We start from the raw sequence: 19,138 nt of genomic DNA, 5'->3' as shown, positions 1-19,138 counted from the left end.
AACCAAGGTCTGGCCAGCAGCTACTAGTGGGAGTCGAACCGTGACCACGCTGCTTGAATGCTTAATATGCTAACCACTAGTCCACGCTGCTGGTTATGGTGATGATGAATTAAAATGTGTAGGAGAAAGTAAAAGCTTGTAATTTCATGTTTATATGAGGTGAAAAGAATAGCAGTTATAAGTTATAACTTATAACTTGTAAGTTATAAGTAGAGGTAGGATGTCACAGTGCTATTCATTGTTCTATTGTTGTAAATCTTTTGTAAAAAAGGTTCGGCAAACCTTTAAAAATGCATTTACAACCTTTGAACAATACGCGGCACGCTCTGGGTCCGGGCTTTAGTTATAAGTTATAACTAGACTTAAAATAGCAATAGACTGCTCCATTAGTTAACAAAGCAAAAGATTAAAATATCAATGTAGGCCATTGTGGCGCATTAGGTTCTTCCTATAATGCCACAATGGTCCAAAACTATAAATAAATAAATCATCTTTGACAATAGTGAACTATTTTTTGTACAAAAGGTGTCATCCCAATGCCGATCTTTGAATGTAACCCGAGATCATCGGCCGAGGATACTTAAATACATACAGATAACAAAATTGGCGAACCTGGATATATTCAGATAGGAAAGGAGATGCCAATTTTACTGGAACCATTTCAATGAGAAAATTGGCAAACTTTGATAAGAAACGATCGACTTGAAATCACAAACCAAGGTCTGGCCAGCAGCGGGACTCTAGTAGGACTCGAACCCGAGACCACTCTGCCCGAAAGCATAATATACTAACCACTAGTTGAAAGTATGTTGTTGAATGCTTCCAACTCTTCCAACCATCCCATCACAGACACGTTGCCAAAAGTTTTGCATTCAAAACATCATCATTGTTACTTGCATGCACATCACAAGTACTACATATGTAGTTTCAACAAGCGAACACTCTCTAGAGTACTACCATTATTTATTCAGAGCGAGAAGGGCTCTACCAAATATCGAACCCACTCTATATTCAGATAAAAGAAACTGCATAATTTTCAATCTATTCAAGTGTTATACAATATATAATATAACACACTACACGAACCTTCGTCGAGATTTATGTGTATACCCTTTGACGATCGAATCATACACACACACACACACACACACACACACACACACACAGCTTATCGCGTTATCAATTTCGCAATATATTGCGAAACGAACAACATACATACAATTTGGGGCGTCACATATTGAATTCGCCTCCAATATATTTAGATATGGATACATATGCCAAATCGCTTCATCGCTTAATCGCTTGTGAAAATTCAACGCTTCCCACACACACACATTAACGTTTCGCGTTAACGCTTCGCGCTGACGTATCAACGGGGTGAATTCGATTACTGCGCATCATGTGCGAAATACGACCCAATAAAATGTAACGACACCCCATTGCTCTCCCCGACCACCCCCTGCCAGCCTCCCCCCATTCAATTTTGAACTTCCGACGCAAATTTGAGCGCATTTGTAAACTGGTGTGTAATAGAGACACGAGTCGGTCTGATCGACTTAACGGCACATCGACTAGATAAAGCGTAACAAGATAACGGATGGCCGTGTCGCAGCTGCAACGCATTCGTGTGCATTCGTAATAACACGAAATAATATGTATGTTGCGTGAACGGGTCTTTGACTGCTCGTTTCAAACGTCTGGTGGCTCTGCGGGGTGTGTTTTTCGGTTTTGAATGCACTCTGAGCACGTCAGCAAGGCATAACTTTGGGCCACACTGGGTGACTGGTGACTTTAACAACGCTATGCTTTTTCAGGGATCGAGCTAGTGGATCAAGCAATAACCGATCTCACTAGTCGGGTGACTTTACGACTTGGGAAACCGGTGTGGCATGCTCCATACAACTGTATACATTTGATCTGGTCGCGCAACAAAGTCACCCACCAGAGTGCCCGCAACTCACCCAGTGTGGCCGGGCTCTTAGACTCAAAGGGCATAATATGTTGGATTGTGGATGTAAAGAAACTGACGCCTATTAAATATCTTCCATCTTTACATAATTAGACATTAGTTTTATAATTGCACTTATACGTGCATTATTTTTTAGTCGACCTCCTACGACGATTATAGATGCGTCGATATTCGTTAGTTGGTACCTTTGTTCAGTTCAGCTCAAATTTTAGCTTAAATTTTGAGTTGATAAATTCGACTTCCAATAGTTGTACAGTTGATCGATACGAATATCGCTCGGAAGCTAAAAATTAGTTGACAGTAGGTAGCGGATCTTCCAATGACTGAAGGTATCATAAATTAACATGAAGTGTTGACAGGGAGATGACGATGATTGACACCGATGAGAAGTTAGTTCAAAATTTGCATGGCATAGTCACATATAGTCGGTCTGGTTGACGGCGACTTCACAGCGGAAATCCGTCGATGCCATTGACGTGTCTTTTATCTGTTTGTGCCTTTTAAGTGACTATACAGATGCACGTTAGATATGCTTTTTTATATATTTTATATATATTTTTCTATATATACATAGTACTGTATTTTACCGTTTACAATAATTTATATCAAAACATTTGAGTTCTGTTAAATCACAAATTATTTTTACTAGCGTCACTCTGTTAGTTCAGTGACATTCTGCCGGTCAAAATATTGTGATCTGATTTTGAACCACTTCCACTCTTTAGGCCGCTTTTTATTATTCTTGGTTACACATCTTTGCATGCGACGTCTTTGCATGCTACGAACCAAGACGAAAGTATGGGTTAACTGACACAAGAACGGATATATGTATAATACTCATTTATCATTGACTTTCCGGATTCAATGAATGCATCCGCTCGCGTACGCGCTACCGTGTGAAATCTTTTCCAAGGAAATAATCAAGACATTATGATAAAAGGACCTGTGAACCAAATTCATTTTGGTTTCGGTTTTCTTATTCTTTTATTATTATTTCATACCTCGTGAACACTCGCCTTTACAGATCGCTCCAAAGCGACGAGTGCACTTATACAGATACAATACAATCGATATACCAATTCATACAAACATCCACAGTGCCATCTATGGAAAAAAATTTGCATCATTTTATAATCGGATTGGCGAGCTTCAAGAAGCTGAATAACTTTGGATTAGCAAAAAAGATAGGAAAGGAGATGCCAATTTTATACGAACCGTTTCAATGAATATCAGAAAAATTGACAAAATCTGGTAAGAAACGATCGACCTGGATCAAACTAAGGTCTGGCCTATAGCGGGACTCGAACCCGTGACCACTGCTGGAAAGCATTTATACAAATACAATACAATCTGAATAAATGCTTTCAAATATTGGATTTCAATGAAAATCAGAAATATTGGCAAACTTTAATAAGAAACGATTGACTTGGAGTCACAAACTAAAGTCTGGCCAGTAGCGGGACTCTAGTGGGACTCAAACCCGTGACAACTGCTCGAAAGCATAATATATTAACCAGTAGTCCACGCCGCTGGTTAAACTTCAAAACTATTATCCATGATTGGGTTGAAGCCCCAACGGCTTCAACTTAAAATTAATTTAGAATACGTAAGCATGTTCTGTTTTCGCCAATTATAGCGAAAAATAACATTCTTTTAAATACTTCTATATGCACAGCCATAAGACTATTTAACCATATAACTGATTAGACGGACATCAACATATTTAGTATTACTTTTGGTCGGTTTATAAGATCCATTCAATATATTGTTTTTCCATAATATTATGATTTTACTTTTTTTTTCATTTATATGTTCTATGTTTTTTTTGTAACTATGAAAGGTTTGGGTGGGAGCATCGAAAACAAATCAAAGTTTCTATGACGACGATATCGATATCGTTGAATATTTTGTTTTTTTCGATTCAAATAAATTCAATAAAAAAAAAATGAATATTTACTATTACATTAGCCACGTTTAACCGGTTTATATTACAAATACCGAGCGAAGCCGGGTAAAACCACTAGTATAATATATTAAGCTCAACACCTTCTGGGTCACCCAACCAACCGACAATTTCAACACGTGTACTCTTTTCAATGTTAAGACATATTACAACCACATTTTTTTATTACATCCAGTTCGTAAAGTTAATGTCGATTAAGTTGTCCTTATCTGAAAAGTGGCATTACAAATTTTAAGTGGTGTATCTTTAATTCGGCGAATATAATGTTGTCGGTTATTTTGAATGAAAACAGTTGTTGTCGTGTAGTCGATGCAAACATGCCCGTCCACGCGAGTCGCATTAGCATCTGATATTAACAAATTAATAGCGGTGAATTCATGAATAATGGATGGCGTGGGGTGAAAATGGCCGGCTTAGCGCAAGACGCTCCGGTAATTTATGTCCCTGGACTCGCTCTCTAACATAATAAATTGATAGCGCATGGCTTCTTCCCCCAATAACCACTGGACGAGACACCTTTGCTTTATTACATTGTATTATTAGACTTTTATTTCAGTCTTTTTGATTTTTTCATATGTGATACTCTTGAATTCCAAATATCTACTTATGTGTACTGAGCATTGCAGCTTCATTATGATGAAAGTTGTACTCGATGACTGATTTTGCAGTATTCGAACTGGGTTTTATTTATATTACATACATCTAACAGATTGTTCCAAAGCGACGAGTGTGCTAAAAAGATTAAGAAGTACAAAAGGAAAAAATACAAGTTAAATAAACAAATTATATATACAAATATACAAATTAAATAAGGAAAGGATAACTAAATAAAACATGAAATCATAATAAAATCATAATTAAAAACACTTAAACCTCAACCTTTCTAAATGGTTGCGACCTCGATAACTTAGGAAGTGGTGCAGAGAATGAAGAGAGACGTGACAAATGTCAATGGCACCATCCAGCGAATTTAAGAAACGGAGGCCGCGAGGAATGGGAGAATAACTAAATGCCACAGTTCTAGCCAAAGGAGTGTGAAAAAGGGGACGATGGCGGGTCCATATCACACTCTCTGGAGCATGAAGGCCCAACTCAGCCAGGATAGACGGACAGGAGATACAGCCTCTAAATATGGAAAACAAGAACTTGATGAGGGCAACACTCCTCCTGTGGTCAAGAGAAGTGTAGCCGACCATACCCATGACGAATTTTGAATGAAATAAGTATGGGTAAATCCCATATTGATCCTTATAAAGCACTCTGAAAAATCGTCTTTGGACAAGTTCAAGCTTCACAGATAGAGGCTTAGTGTAAGGATTCCAGATCATAGAGGCGTATTCCAAGATACTCCTAACTAGAGCATTGTACAGCAATCTCAAAACAGCGGGATTATGGTAGTGTCGAGAATTACGAAAGACAAACCCAAGCATTCGTGAGGCAGAGCAACACATAGAGTCGATATGAACAGAGAAATTTAGGTCACTCTGGAATGTAACCCCAATATCAGCAGTTGAATCGATCCAGTTCAATAAAAAGTTACCAACAAGATATGAAAAGGTACGATCGGGGGTAGATCTGGATCTGGAGTAACACATAACCTTGCACTTGGAGACATTAAGAGGCAAACAGTTGGTTAACGACCAATCATGAAGAGCATTAAGATCACCTTGTAAAAGCTCACAAGAACCTTCAGAATCGAGACTCAAATAGAGCTTTAAATCATCAACGTATAGTGAGAAAATCATCCCAATATATCCCACTGCTGGGACTCTAGTGCAGAGCATCGTAATCTGTGCACCGCGGTAATATGTGTTCTCCGAACAGCACTTCGGCCTAATGCGTGCGAGTGAGATCGCGTGTGAGAGAGAAAACCGATGTTAGTTAGTGTTTAACTCTACTCTAGTTAGTGTTTAGAGTTATGTTTAACTCTACTCTAGTCTAGTTATGTTTAACTCTACTCTAGTTAGTTAGTGTTTAACTCTACTAACTCTTAACTCTACGAGTTGTAAACTACATATGTGTGCCGCGAATATCCGAAGGTGACGATGCTCTGCTCTAGTGGGATCGTTTCTTATCAGAGTGTGTCAATTTATTTTCTTGCTTTCGAGCAGAGTGGTCACGGGTTCGAGTCATACTAGAGTCCCGCTGCTGGCCAGACCTTGGTTTGTGACTCCAGATCGATAGTTTCTTATCAGAGTTTGCCAATTTTTTTGCTTTTCATTGAAACGGTTCCGATAAAATTGGCATCTCCTTACAAATCTCAAGTTATTCAGCGTCTTGAGGTTCGCTAATTTGATTATAAAATGCTGCAAAAAAATCTCCATAGATGTCACTGTGTGTCTCCATAGTGGTCACGGGTTCGTGTCCCACTAGAGTCCCGTTGCTGGCCAGACCTTGGTTTGTGACTTCAAGCCTATCTTTTCTTATCAAAGTTTGCCAACTTTTCATTGAAATGGTTCCTGTAAAATTAACATCTCCTTTTCATATTTCTCTTGCTAATCTCAAGCCATTCAGCGTCTTGAGGTTCGCCAATTTGATTATAAAATGCTGCAAAAATATATCCATAGATGTCACTGTGGATGTTTGTATGAATTCGTATTGTATAAAATGTTTATGTACATATATTGATTGTATTGTATCTGTATAATTGCACTCGTCGCTTTGGAGCGATCTGTAAAGGCGAGTGTTCTTGTTCTACGAAATAAAATTATTTTTGTACATAAGTACTAACAATATTTCAAACATATAATACAATAGAGACATCTATGAACAATCAACAAAATTTGCATTTAATAAATACATTATGTAGGTAGCATATTTATAAGATCAACAAATTCGATATTCTAATAACTCGAATTTGAGGGGGAGGATTCCAATTTATTAAATCCGTCATAGCAATAATGCTAGAAAAATCAGAAAAAAATTAACAGGAGACGGTCGATCTGTATTTTTATAACCACAAGATCTCGCCAGCAGCGTATTTAGTCGCGACTTGAACCCACGACCTCTCTACTGGTATGCAATAGCTCTACCAGTGCACTACGCTTTTATTAGCCAAATTTACCTTAATTATTTTATTAGTACATGCCCACTCAATTATTGATATTATATTTGTTACAACAATGCTTTTTATAGTAGACATCGTTATATTTCCGAAGGCCCACCCCCACCATGCGAAAAAATGCGCACCTTAAGATGAAAGTTGCTTTGCGCATCTTTTTATAGGAGTGGGGGTGAGCCTTCGTAATAAACTTTTGACAGTTTTTGCATCACGTTCTACGCATTGAAAGCCTATTAGTAACATATGTTTCGTCTTTAATTTAAATAATTCGTTTACTAATGAGTTTACTTATATTTGAATCTTTTAGCTTTTAAAAAACATGAAAATCTAAATAATAAAAATTTTATACTCATTTTTTTTTCTTTTATTGTTTCAGAATTTACGCTTAGTAAGAAGAGAAAACGGAAAGCAAATCCTTATTCTGGAGTTTCTGTTTCTCAATTGTTAGCACAACGTGAAAACATTCAGCTGCAGCAACACCAACAACAACATCAACAAAAACAAATGCAACAGCTATCAATGCAAAGTCAACAAGAACAATTTCAACAAATTAATAAGCAACAAAATCAACTTTTAAAAGAGAGGGTTTGTTTATTTAAATTTATCATTCCACTTCAGTTATGTATATAATATGCATTGTTTATCTCGATAATTACTCTTTTATTTTTTTATTTCCAGGTTTGGAACAATTCTAACCAAATTGTCAATATGAGTCCTAGCCCTCTGCCAAATCAACCTTCGTCGCCCGTAATTGAACAAAATAGATTTAATACTAGTAGTCAAGTTTTTAGTAGTATTTCTAGTGAAAACATATCAATCACCACCCAACAAAATAATCAACTGACCAAAAACGAATTTAGTAACAATGTTTGTAATCCAAACGAAATGCAAGTACAAGGAAGAAACCAAATGGGCTCTCAAGTTCTCACAATAAATGGCAATCTATCAGATCCTCAGAATAAATTCTTACAGCAGCAGATCGTCTTCAGCGGAAATCAAAATAATCAAATCCGCCGGTTGCCAAATAATTTCAGCAACGGACAGATCACAGAATTCAATCACATCATCGGTCCAAACGGACAGATTGTCGGCATACAAACGTCTAACATTTGCCGAAGTCAGAGCTTAGAAAACATCACCGGTGACAAGTGTATGAAAAACAGTGGAATGAACTTTACTACTAATAATATGAAGCCTGAGAATTTCCCTAACATGAAAGTTGAATGTAAAATAGTGAATAATGAAAACGCTAAGAATGTACAACAGTTTCCGTCACCGAATATTCAATTCATTCCAAACGGGATGCTCGTTCCGGCATCGCAATCTCCGAACGCTAACCCTCAACTAAACCAGTGCAATATTAATATGTCAAATAATGCCAACATGCAGCAATTGACACCCGAAGTTATTCAGAAGATTAATCAACAGCAGCAAATATTCATACAACAAAACCAAAAACAGATGGAGTTAGCTATGAAGGGTATCAAAACTCAAATTTCTTCCAATAGCCCTCAACCGAATATGATGATCTCAAAGAACAATTTTACATTTAATGATGGTAGTTCTGGAACTCATACACCGCCGCAAGGAGCTTTAATTGTTACAAATAATTCTGTCATGGTTGCAAATCAACAAAAAATGCCTCCTTGGCAATTAAACAGAATGACCAAAATGCAAATGCCATCAAATTTCCTTCAAGAACAACAAGTGTTGCCAAATAAATCTAATTTGCCTAGAGACCAAAGTCACGTCGACGAATCTGGCAGGAATGTTTCGTCATTACACACCGATCAAAATTTAAACCAAGAAAATCAGGGTATGATTTCATTGCAAAATATGGAATCCCAAAGTGTATTTTCTAGAGTACCTCCATTGCATCATCATACTCCGCAATCTGTTTGGCCTGAGGAAGTTCAACAGAAGAAGAGTAAATCGGGAAAATCAGTCAAGAAAACGAATCAAAGAATGCACCGTAATGCTCAAGGGCTTCCTAATCAACATTTCAATAGTCTTGAAGCCAGGAAATCTTCTCCGGACAGCAGAACGGGTCAATTATTGCAATTAAACGAAAACTTTTCCAGCAATCCGAGTCCATCTTTCATGGACGATCCGAGTGGTTATTTGGCTCAACAAACAGCACTTCTAAACAATACCATATCCAGACAAGTGGGTTTCAATAATGTAATAAACAATAGTATAGAAAATTCGCATATGAAAAATAATGCGCCAATTATAAGTACAAATATCACAATACCTCAAAAGTCATATATTTCTTGTAATAGTAATATGGATAATTCAGAAAAGAATAACTTCGAACAATATATTAATTCCAAAAAGTGTGATAAGAATACTTCAAACAACGTACCTAGTCAGAGTAATATTCCCGATAGCAGCATTAATTCTGATAAAAGCTTTAATATTCAACAAAAACTGCACTGCCAAGGCTGTTTGGATAAAACGCAAAATGATATATCCTGCAACCACAGAAACGTGTGCGATCAGCAGATGCAAAATTCAAACTACCAATTCAAAATGCAAAACTACATGCACAGCATGACATCGGCCAAACCCATGCCGCATTCGCAACCCGGTACTCCAAGTCCAAATCAAATCTTAGACGATAGTCCCGTCACTTCCACGTTCATCGAGAGACCTGGAAGCAGATCGAACATGTGCTCCGATTTGCGAGGACCGATTCAAGGCGGCATCGTCAGCACGAGCAATGGATCACCAATGGAATCGTTCGCACTTCCGGAACTGTCACCCACTCCGTCAAACTGTTCAAGAAACACCGACACACCTCAAAGCAAACATAGCGGAAGTGTTCACGTCTCGTCGAGCTGTCCTTACACTATTCCTAGTCCGGCATATTCAAATCAAAGCTCTTCCAGAGAAAGTATGAGCAGCAACCCCGCTACTCCATCTCCTGGCCAAAATAATACTAACTATGCCGTATACAGCTCACCGGGACCATCATTGAACCAATCGTCTAATCATCTTGCAGTAAATACTCAAATTAACAACGACGGCATGAACTCTTTCACAATTAGAAACAATTCTAATGATCCTTCACTTCGTAATATAGTCTTATCCAACACAAATATGATTCAAAATGAACAACTTTCAATGAATTCTGAGAATGGAAATCAAATGAATCAAAGAAGACTGACTCAAACGGCAGTACCTGGATACTATTTGCCTTCTCACATGGCTACGGGATCAAACAATATGAACCAAGAGGGGCAAATGATGTTTATCAATTCGAACGGACTTGTGACTACTATGGCAAGTGGTCACACGCTAAGCCGCAACACTATCACGTCAGTTTTAGCCGGAAAGGCACATACTGCTACCACTTCTATAAACGCCGCAGCCTCGACGTTGCCGTTCTCCTATCCCAACATGACAAATTCAGACAACGTACCGAATACAGCCTCATCAGTACCAAATAAAAACCTGCAATTTGAACATATAAACGTTCCATCAGACTATCCAATGCATCTTGCAGGGAATTTGTCACAAAATATCATTTCAAAATCACCTTTGGAAATGGTTCAGAGCGTAGTCAGCAGTATTCAAGTGTCTCAGCCAGGAAATTGCAATAGCGTGCCACTGATAACTCAACAGTCCTCACAGTACCAGGGCAAGAATATAATGACTTCGAGCAATCACAACATGCCATCCGGTCACATTTTAATGCCTTCGAATGGCCAGTTCTTGGTAACCAATGGCAATCAGACCATAATGGCTCCTCCACCTCCTAAAAATCAGTCGATTCCGCCGCTACCTCCACTTTCATCTTCTCCTTTGGTCACAACTGTCACCGCTTCAATGTCTCAAGCGATTCCGGCAGTCGGTGGCGTTCAGCAAGTTATAAATCAACCGACAGTACTAGTGAACACTTTACCAGCTCCGTTTATGTTACAACCACAAGTGATGACAGTCGATGGACAAGTTGTAAATCAGAACGTGCAAATGCCTCAAATCGTCACTGGAAATCTAATACACCAAGGAAGAATAATAAGCGACAGCCAAAACTCTCAAGAAGGGGATAGGAATGGAAACTTAATGGCTAGATCGAATTTGTTATCACCCGATTCGGGGAAGAAGAAAGGCAAAAAGAGAAAAGCACAAAATCAACCGGTCACTTCAATGTTGCATATCGCAGCTCAGCATAGTCCTGGAAGTGTGTTGGTTCAACATAATTCACAACAACAATCGCAATTCTCACCTCAAGGTTTCCAAGTTTCTCCAAATTCGAACATGCCTACTACTCCGATGCTCCAAGCTTTGACCATAGTACCGGGGAAGCCTGGCACTCCAGCGCACATTGTGATGAATGGCCAAGGACCAAACAACAATTTCGGGTCTCAACAAATCATTACAAATTCACAAGGACCACAACATATCAATCTTTTACAACCTGTCAACTTATTGAACAGCGCTGGAGTCGTCCAAAACTTCCCCGCTTTCCAACAATTCATCGTGCCTGGACTCGGCAGTATGGTGATGACAGCGGATGGCACAGCGATTCTCCAAGATACTCAAAGCATGCCGATGCAGCTGCAAATTCAAAACGTCAACGGTCAAAACGTACTAACTCCAGTACAAAACCAAGGAATCCTAACTGCCGGCACTACCGGAATGGTCATAAGAACTCAAAATCCAAATAGTAAAATAATCCAATCGCAGCATAGTCCCGGAGCTCAATTCCTTTCGCCTACAGGCAATCAAATAGTAATGAGCGGATCTCCGTTTAACGGTCAACTTAGTCCGATGGTGGCTAATGTTAGTCCTAATCACTCAGTAACGTTCAGCACGAGTCCTCAACAAGTAAGACCAAACATTCAGCAAGAATTCATACAATGCAATCAAATGGGACAAGCATTGATGCTACCGCTCTCACCGAATCAAATCGCCATTTCGAGTTCTTCAAATCAACAGAATACCACATTCGTACAACAAAACACCACAATAGTCCAACAGCAAACCACAATGGTTTCCAACAACCACAACAACGGTCAATTCCAAAACAACAACTCGAACAACACGATCGTACCGTCTTTGAACATAGACCAAGGTGTTATAATCAATCAAAACGGCAAACCGAGCAACATACTAAAGGGCCGACATAACATTGTCCAAATACAGAATCACTCCGGGAATCAAATCCATCCTCAACAAATATCCATCCACAGTCAAAACGGCGAATCCCAAGGTATCAAAAGAATAGCAGTTCAATACCCTTCTATTATAAACCAAGTGCCTAACCAAGGAAACAACGCTGTCAAAAACGAACCGCAGATTCAACAAATCCTAACCAACGTCAATCACAACAACATGCTCAACCAGCAATTTCAAAACATCCTTCATCCGAACGTTAGACACTCCGTTTCGACGCAGACGCTTATAAATCAACAAAACAACGACAACAAATCCCCAATAACCATATACAGCCAGCAAATATCCGGAAGCAGCCCTCCGGACACCACCACTCACAGTCCTTTGGGAACCATGGAGAACAATTCGGGAAGCCCTACTAACAGCATCAGCGGACGGAGCTCAAACTCATCCCAAGGAAATCAAGTCGATACAACTACCGGTAGCCCGGAACCCAACGAACATGGATCATTGGTATATTTTAATACAAAAATTAATATATATTTATAATTTATTATTTAATTTAACGCATCATATTGTATGTTTCAGCCGATGGTACATTGTGTGTCGAGTAGTGAACCGGATTCTGGCGATCGTGATGGAAACATGTGGGGACGGAGTCAAAATGATTCACTAGATATGTCAGGTATACACATATGTACATATAATCATCAGATAATTGTTATGTTTTAATATGAATTATTTATTAACAATTTAACATATACTTTCCAGCTATTAATTACTATCAAAAGTTAAACTCTTCGAAAAATTTCCACCAAAATTCCACCGCAATAATCAATGCAAATAATCAACAGCACTATGAAAAGATGAATAGTAATAAGAACAGCGGAATGATGAATAATATGGGAATCGATTTGCAAAGTTATCATAAGCAAATGATGTCGATGCAGGATAGTTGCGGAAAACACATCGGAAATGAATTGCAGAGGACTTGCAATGATATTGAAGAAATTGGAAATGCACATAAAAGAATTAATATATCTAGCGGTAATGGTATGTATTGATTTTATTGCTCCGTATTAATAAATCTTATTGATTCATGTTTTTTTATTTGTGTTTTTTTTCTTCCAATTCATGTACATAATTAAGCAATTAACAAATGGGTTTGCACATTATGTATGTGAAACATTTCGATTGTAATCTTAGTCTCTCGATCTTGTTCCTTTTATTTTTTGCATTAAAACAGTTCAAACTTAGATTCGTATATGCACGAATTCATCCAATTACTTTTTAGTTAACCCTTTGAATGCTGACCAACGCCGATCGGCGTTTTGCCAACAAGTCCATGAGCCTGAAAAGCGCCAATAGGCGTTACTAAGCCCGCTTTAAAGGTCAAGGAATTTGACCCTTAAAGCCCTCAACATGAGGCCACTACCCCCCCCCAACGAATACAGTCTAAGAGACCCTTTCGTCGGAGAACGAGACGGTTGTTCATGAATATTGCACAAGAACAACCGCACATCACTGTTCTAATAAAAAAAACCACATGGTACATAACCAAGTACAAAATAAACAACAACGCATGGAACACATAAAGCGCGCATGCGATAGGAAATAATACCTGAAATATGCTGTGCGAATGCACGCACACCTCAAGTAAACATACATGTATGTATTTTGAATATGTACAAAGTAAACAAGAATACTACCCGCTAAGCCTTTCCAGGTAGCATTGAAAAAAAATGCATTGAATATAGGCCGTGTAATCCGTGTCAATGTTTATAAAGACTGGTTTACACAGGAATTTCTGAATTTATAACCATAACAGAATTTCCCGTTGGAAATTCATAACTGCTGAGTATTTTATATTGTGGCTAGACATTGAAATTGTGAGCATTACATTTTATCAACAATGAAGAAGATGGAACTAGTTTTGAAAAAATACATTCATTAATAGACTTCTTTTTTTTATTTTATATTGTTGCAAGATATATTAGAGAGTCTAAACACACCTTTACAAAACTCGAAATCCTCGGCGGTAGTTATCTAGGGTTTGTTTGAATTAGCTACAATTTTTATACCTGCTTTCTATTGGATTTCTAAATAATTCTAGTTGGAAATGTTGGCGAAATTTTCAGCGTGGCTGGCTTACAACAGAAAAGACGTCAGCACTCAAAGGGTTAAACAAGAGACTAATAAATGTTGTAATATATTACATAATTGCAAACACTTCTGCTTCTAACTTTCACTAACTCTGATTTTTTTACATTTAACCATCCACTTAAACTTTTCATCTATTGCTTTAACTTATCATCCATCATTTTCATTAACTGCTTCGGCTTTTCACCGAGTTATAATGTACAAAATTATATATTGTGTCTTGTATATTCCATTGGTTTTGGGTGTCTTATTTTAGCTAAATTAACAAGTAGCTTAAAAAATTACCTAAACAAAGATGCATATATATTTAATTATATGTATATGTACCTACCAGCTTATATATTTGTATATATATAAAAATACATACATACAAAAGAAAACTATCCTTTTCTTTTCCTTCATTATCACTGTTCATTTACTGTGTATAATTTTATATATATGTGGTGATTTGTGTGAAATCTTTTATATCGACTATATAATCAACAAAAACGAAGTTAAGGGATAACAATAATTGTTAATACAAGATACATTTCTTGCCTTTAGTTATAACAAACATTTTGTAAGATAAATTGTTGTTGTTTTTTTTTCGGTTTGTGGTAACTAAAGTACAACTCTGCAAGCACTAATTTATAATTGGCTATTATTATAACATTTTTTTGTCATTTGCTGCATTTGTTATACTACATATGTATATACATATATGGAGGAAGAAATGTTCATCTCATTCATTATTCCATCATCATTTGTACTTGTGTCCATTGGCATCACTTAAATAATGTTATTGTTTTTCATCAACATATTTATATATATAACTACCTAAATTAATTAATTATATGTGGGAGTGTGGTGTTCAGGAAGCTTTCATAAACACAGCATGACATATACACATGCCCTGCTTTGTCTTCATATTTTCCTTGTGCTAAACTATATTTACTTATTATATATACAATAAAATTATCCTTTTTTATATTATATTTATTTGTAAAATACATACATATATAACTAATTGGATTGAGTGCTTATTGAATAATGTGAAATAATGTAAATGCAATCCGAATGTTAAATGATAGTTGAATAATTTGAATTTAAACATTTTGCTATTTATTGATATTAAGAGGGCTGTACACGCGAAACCTTAATTTTGTTGCCGTTCCTTTCTTCGATATATATATTGAGTGAATGCGACGATATATATCAATATATATATATATTGAGTGAATGCGACAGTTGTGCTTCGACCAGATAAAACGTATTTTAAATCGAGGTTTAGTATTCTCCTATTTTCTCCTCCGAAACTGGACTAATTTTTAAAAAAATTTCATCATCGGTATGAGAAAGATATTTTCTGTGCAACTATGAGCGTATTTTTTTTAAAATCGACCGTTAAATAAGCACGCTGGGCTCTTTTCGTGGGTGTAAAAAAGAGGCGATTTTATAGATGTTTGGCGGCTCCTAGCTCCTATAAAAAATAACTAATCAAAAAAAAAAACCGATAGATGGCATCCCAATGGTGGATATCCATAGCATATTAAAAAATAATTTCTCTAGTGCCATAATTGAGGAAGGGAGAAGTGTAATACGTTTGTATGGACAAGGCGCTGGTGTCCAGCCCTCTTAAATGATTTTTTTTTTTTTGTAAGAGTTGCGCATCAAATTATCCAATTTTCAATGAATTTGTGTCGAGTTTTATCTAAGTTTGTGTGTAATTATTTAAAATATAGAAGCGTCGTGTGAAGACACCTCCACACCGTCAAATCCGGATGAAAGCGATGACAAAATAACATCAGTAATCACTCAGTTCAAAGAGGGTGATTTGGTTTGGGGACCAGCGAAAGGCTTTCCGGCTTGGCCGGGAAAACTAGTTTCTAAGAATATAGTTAACGGCGTGTGCGATGGAACAGTGCTCGTTAGATGGTTCGGTGGTGACAAATGCCTATCGGCCATCGATCCATTAAATTTGAAGACACTTTCCGACGGGCTGGAAGCACACCACGCCGCTAGAACTAAATGTAGAAAGTGAGTTATTTGTGAAGCGACATGTCGTTTCAAAATATTTGACAAGTTCACTGTTCTGGCAGCTCTCGGATGTAACTTTTTTTTTTGGGTTGTATTTGTCGTTGCTGAAGATTATATAAATATATATATAAAAAAAATCATTTTTGTGTATTTGACATGTTTATATTTTTAGAAAATTGTTGCATCTATCGAAATTATTTGTATAATAATTATAATGTAGCCGAGATGTACTGCTTGAAAAATGAATTTGTACATGCAGCTTAAGTTTTTTTTCTTCGTTTTGATTGTTATCCCTCCATTTATTCTCAGATTTAAAAAAAATCACAAAATCACCACATTTTTATAATGATTTACCAAAAATATTGATTTAATTACGTTTGTTAAATTTTCATCTATGTATGTATTGCAAAATTATTGTTTTTTTTTTTTTTTTAATTCTGTATTTCGTTTGAAAGTCTTAATTATTTATAATTTTTTTATATTATTTGATATGTTTATTTGTGTTGCAAAATCTGGAGTGGTGTAATTATTTCCTCTCCATTTCAACAGCTCTCATTTTTTCTACAGTAAAGGTCATGTTTTATAACGCATCGTTAGAGCATAATGATGATATAAATCAACGATATGGGTAAAAATTGCGTTCGTATTTTCATATTGTATTTATTTGGTCAGTAACTTCGTTTGATGTGGTCGGTTAATAGATTCGTTTAAAGCCGTTTTAACCACTTAATCGCCAAGTGCGCGCTCTTTCGTGTTTAAGACTATAATTCGAAATTAATTTTGGTTTCTTCACAGTGACTTCTAAAAGTATTCTGTGATGCTGATGAAATTGAAAAGAGTCAATATTTTTCCTTAGTTTGAGTGGTTAATGAAGCCAACCTATAAAGCCCTCCACAGTCCAAAAGGCCTTGTCATTCGAATTAACTGGAATAATTATACAGAGCTATCATTTTTATATTCAGCCTTTAAAACACTATCTTAATTGATTATGTATCCAACAGTGGTGTCACCCCAATTTTAGAACAACGGGTTTCAAATTTTCCAAAATTAACTGGCCAACAGTTAATTTTGTTTGTGCATAACGGAAAAAAGATCTTTTCTCTTTACTAATCGACTACGACCTTTTCGAAGTTGTAACCAGAGAAATGTTATAATAATTGAAGTGCCTTTACGAATAAATAAATTGTGCCAATATTACGCGGTACGTCTCCATAACTACGCTAAAACGCAAGGAATACAATCAGGGGTCATCACATATTCACTACAGAAATTAAAGTTTTATTTTGATATACATAGATTTATTTACAATTTTAGTATATGGTGATGTTGGGCATTGGTGGCCAATCCGTTTCTTTTCTCAGTTGGCGGATTATTTGTATCCACTTTCTTAAATTAACGTGTAATGTATATGTAGTTTCAACAAAAATATGTATAATATAAAATGAACGATGTTTATATTAATTATACTTAAATAATTGGTTATTAATATAATTGAGTATTCGGCACCACCAGGAGAAATGTTTTTACATTTATTAAAAAATAATTTTTACATTTCTCTGATGCCACCCCTGAAATTTTATGTAGAATGCGGGCGATCGCCATGACACTTTTAAAAACTGTCAAACTACTATGTTAATTGAATAAAATGTTACTTAAATGATCAATTTACTTACAAAATTGTATCCCATGTTGTTTATTGTGTGTTTTTGAATGCATTGTGCAATTTTTAACGATGCACTTGCCCACCTTGCGAGTAATATAAACAGAGAAGTTTTTATCGAACATACGTCGAGCACCAAGCATCAAATACGACTGATGCTAAAATTATTAAGGAGTGGCTGCGGACAATCGTTACTTGACAAGAATATAACGCCTAAAGCCACTTCTATTATTATAACATTTCTCTGTTTGTAACCGTGGAAAACAATTATATGAATTTTTAGATTTCTAACAATGGGTATCCAGAAACCTTTGATTTTTAACAACGGGTTTCCGGAAACCCATAGAAACCATTAGAGTGACACCACTGCTTTGGATTAATCGTCGTTGTGCTCTAACATGCAACATGTACTATTACGGAGGCTGTAATTATGCCACTGCCTATTCGCATAACCTACCTATGTATGTATGTACGTATATGAAACGTGAACACAATTATAAATAAAATATTTTTCATTCAGAAGCCGCAAACTGAACAGTCAGTTGGAGCGAGCCATTCAAGAGGCCATGAGCGAGCTGGATCGCATTTCCGAGGGTTCCGAATCGGCCGACCACAAGCCGGTCGATTCGATCAAGCGGGACGACGATTCGGCCATGTCCGACATCAACGGAAACTCGAGCAAAATGATGAAGATCAGCATGAAGGGTATTGGCAAGTCGACGGTGCCCACCAACTCCAGATACTCGGACAAGAGCAAGGCTTCTTCCAAGTGCGGGGCGACGGCCCTCGGCGGCAAGATGAGCAGGAACAGCTCGGGCATCGTGAAGATAGCACCGCATCCGATGGTGCCGGGAGAAGTGGCCGGCCGGCTCCGAAGCAGTCATCGATGACATGAAGACGGGGCCGATTCCAATCCGATCGCCCCTCAAACCTCGTCTTCGCTAGTTTATATCGTATTTACCCCATAAGTATTTTTCACTCTTCTGTAGTTTGTTATAAAAATATATATTTCATTTTATTGGATATATATATATATATATATATATATATATATATATATATATATATATATATATATATATATATATATATATATATATATATATCCCATACAGTTTACAATTTGGTAAAAATGAAATTAATATACTAAATAATATATGTAATATGTACTTACTCCGTCATCTATAT

At 36.8% G+C, this 19,138-nt stretch overlaps 1 protein-coding gene across 1 annotated transcript in view; it reads left to right on the top strand.

Moving 5' to 3' along the window:
• The window catches only part of LOC143921447 (uncharacterized), a 151,604-nt gene extending 132,698 nt beyond the window's left edge, over positions 1-18,906 (top strand). Inside the window, exons 5-10 of the mRNA XM_077444763.1 lie at positions 7,370-7,578; positions 7,672-12,627; positions 12,703-12,799; positions 12,886-13,167; positions 15,996-16,290; positions 18,471-18,906. Of these exons, the coding sequence (XP_077300889.1) occupies positions 7,370-7,578; positions 7,672-12,627; positions 12,703-12,799; positions 12,886-13,167; positions 15,996-16,290; positions 18,471-18,840 (6,209 nt within the window). The 3' untranslated portion in view covers positions 18,841-18,906. The remainder of the gene's footprint in view (positions 1-7,369; positions 7,579-7,671; positions 12,628-12,702; positions 12,800-12,885; positions 13,168-15,995; positions 16,291-18,470) is intronic.
• Positions 18,907-19,138: the final 232 nt, after the last annotated feature.

The sequence above is a fragment of the Arctopsyche grandis genome, chromosome 13 (assembly GCF_051622035.1).
Source record: "Arctopsyche grandis isolate Sample6627 chromosome 13, ASM5162203v2, whole genome shotgun sequence".
NCBI lineage: Eukaryota > Metazoa > Arthropoda > Insecta > Trichoptera > Hydropsychidae > Arctopsyche > Arctopsyche grandis.
Note: the sequence above shows the minus strand (reverse complement) of the source record. Positions and strands in the feature narration are given on the sequence as shown.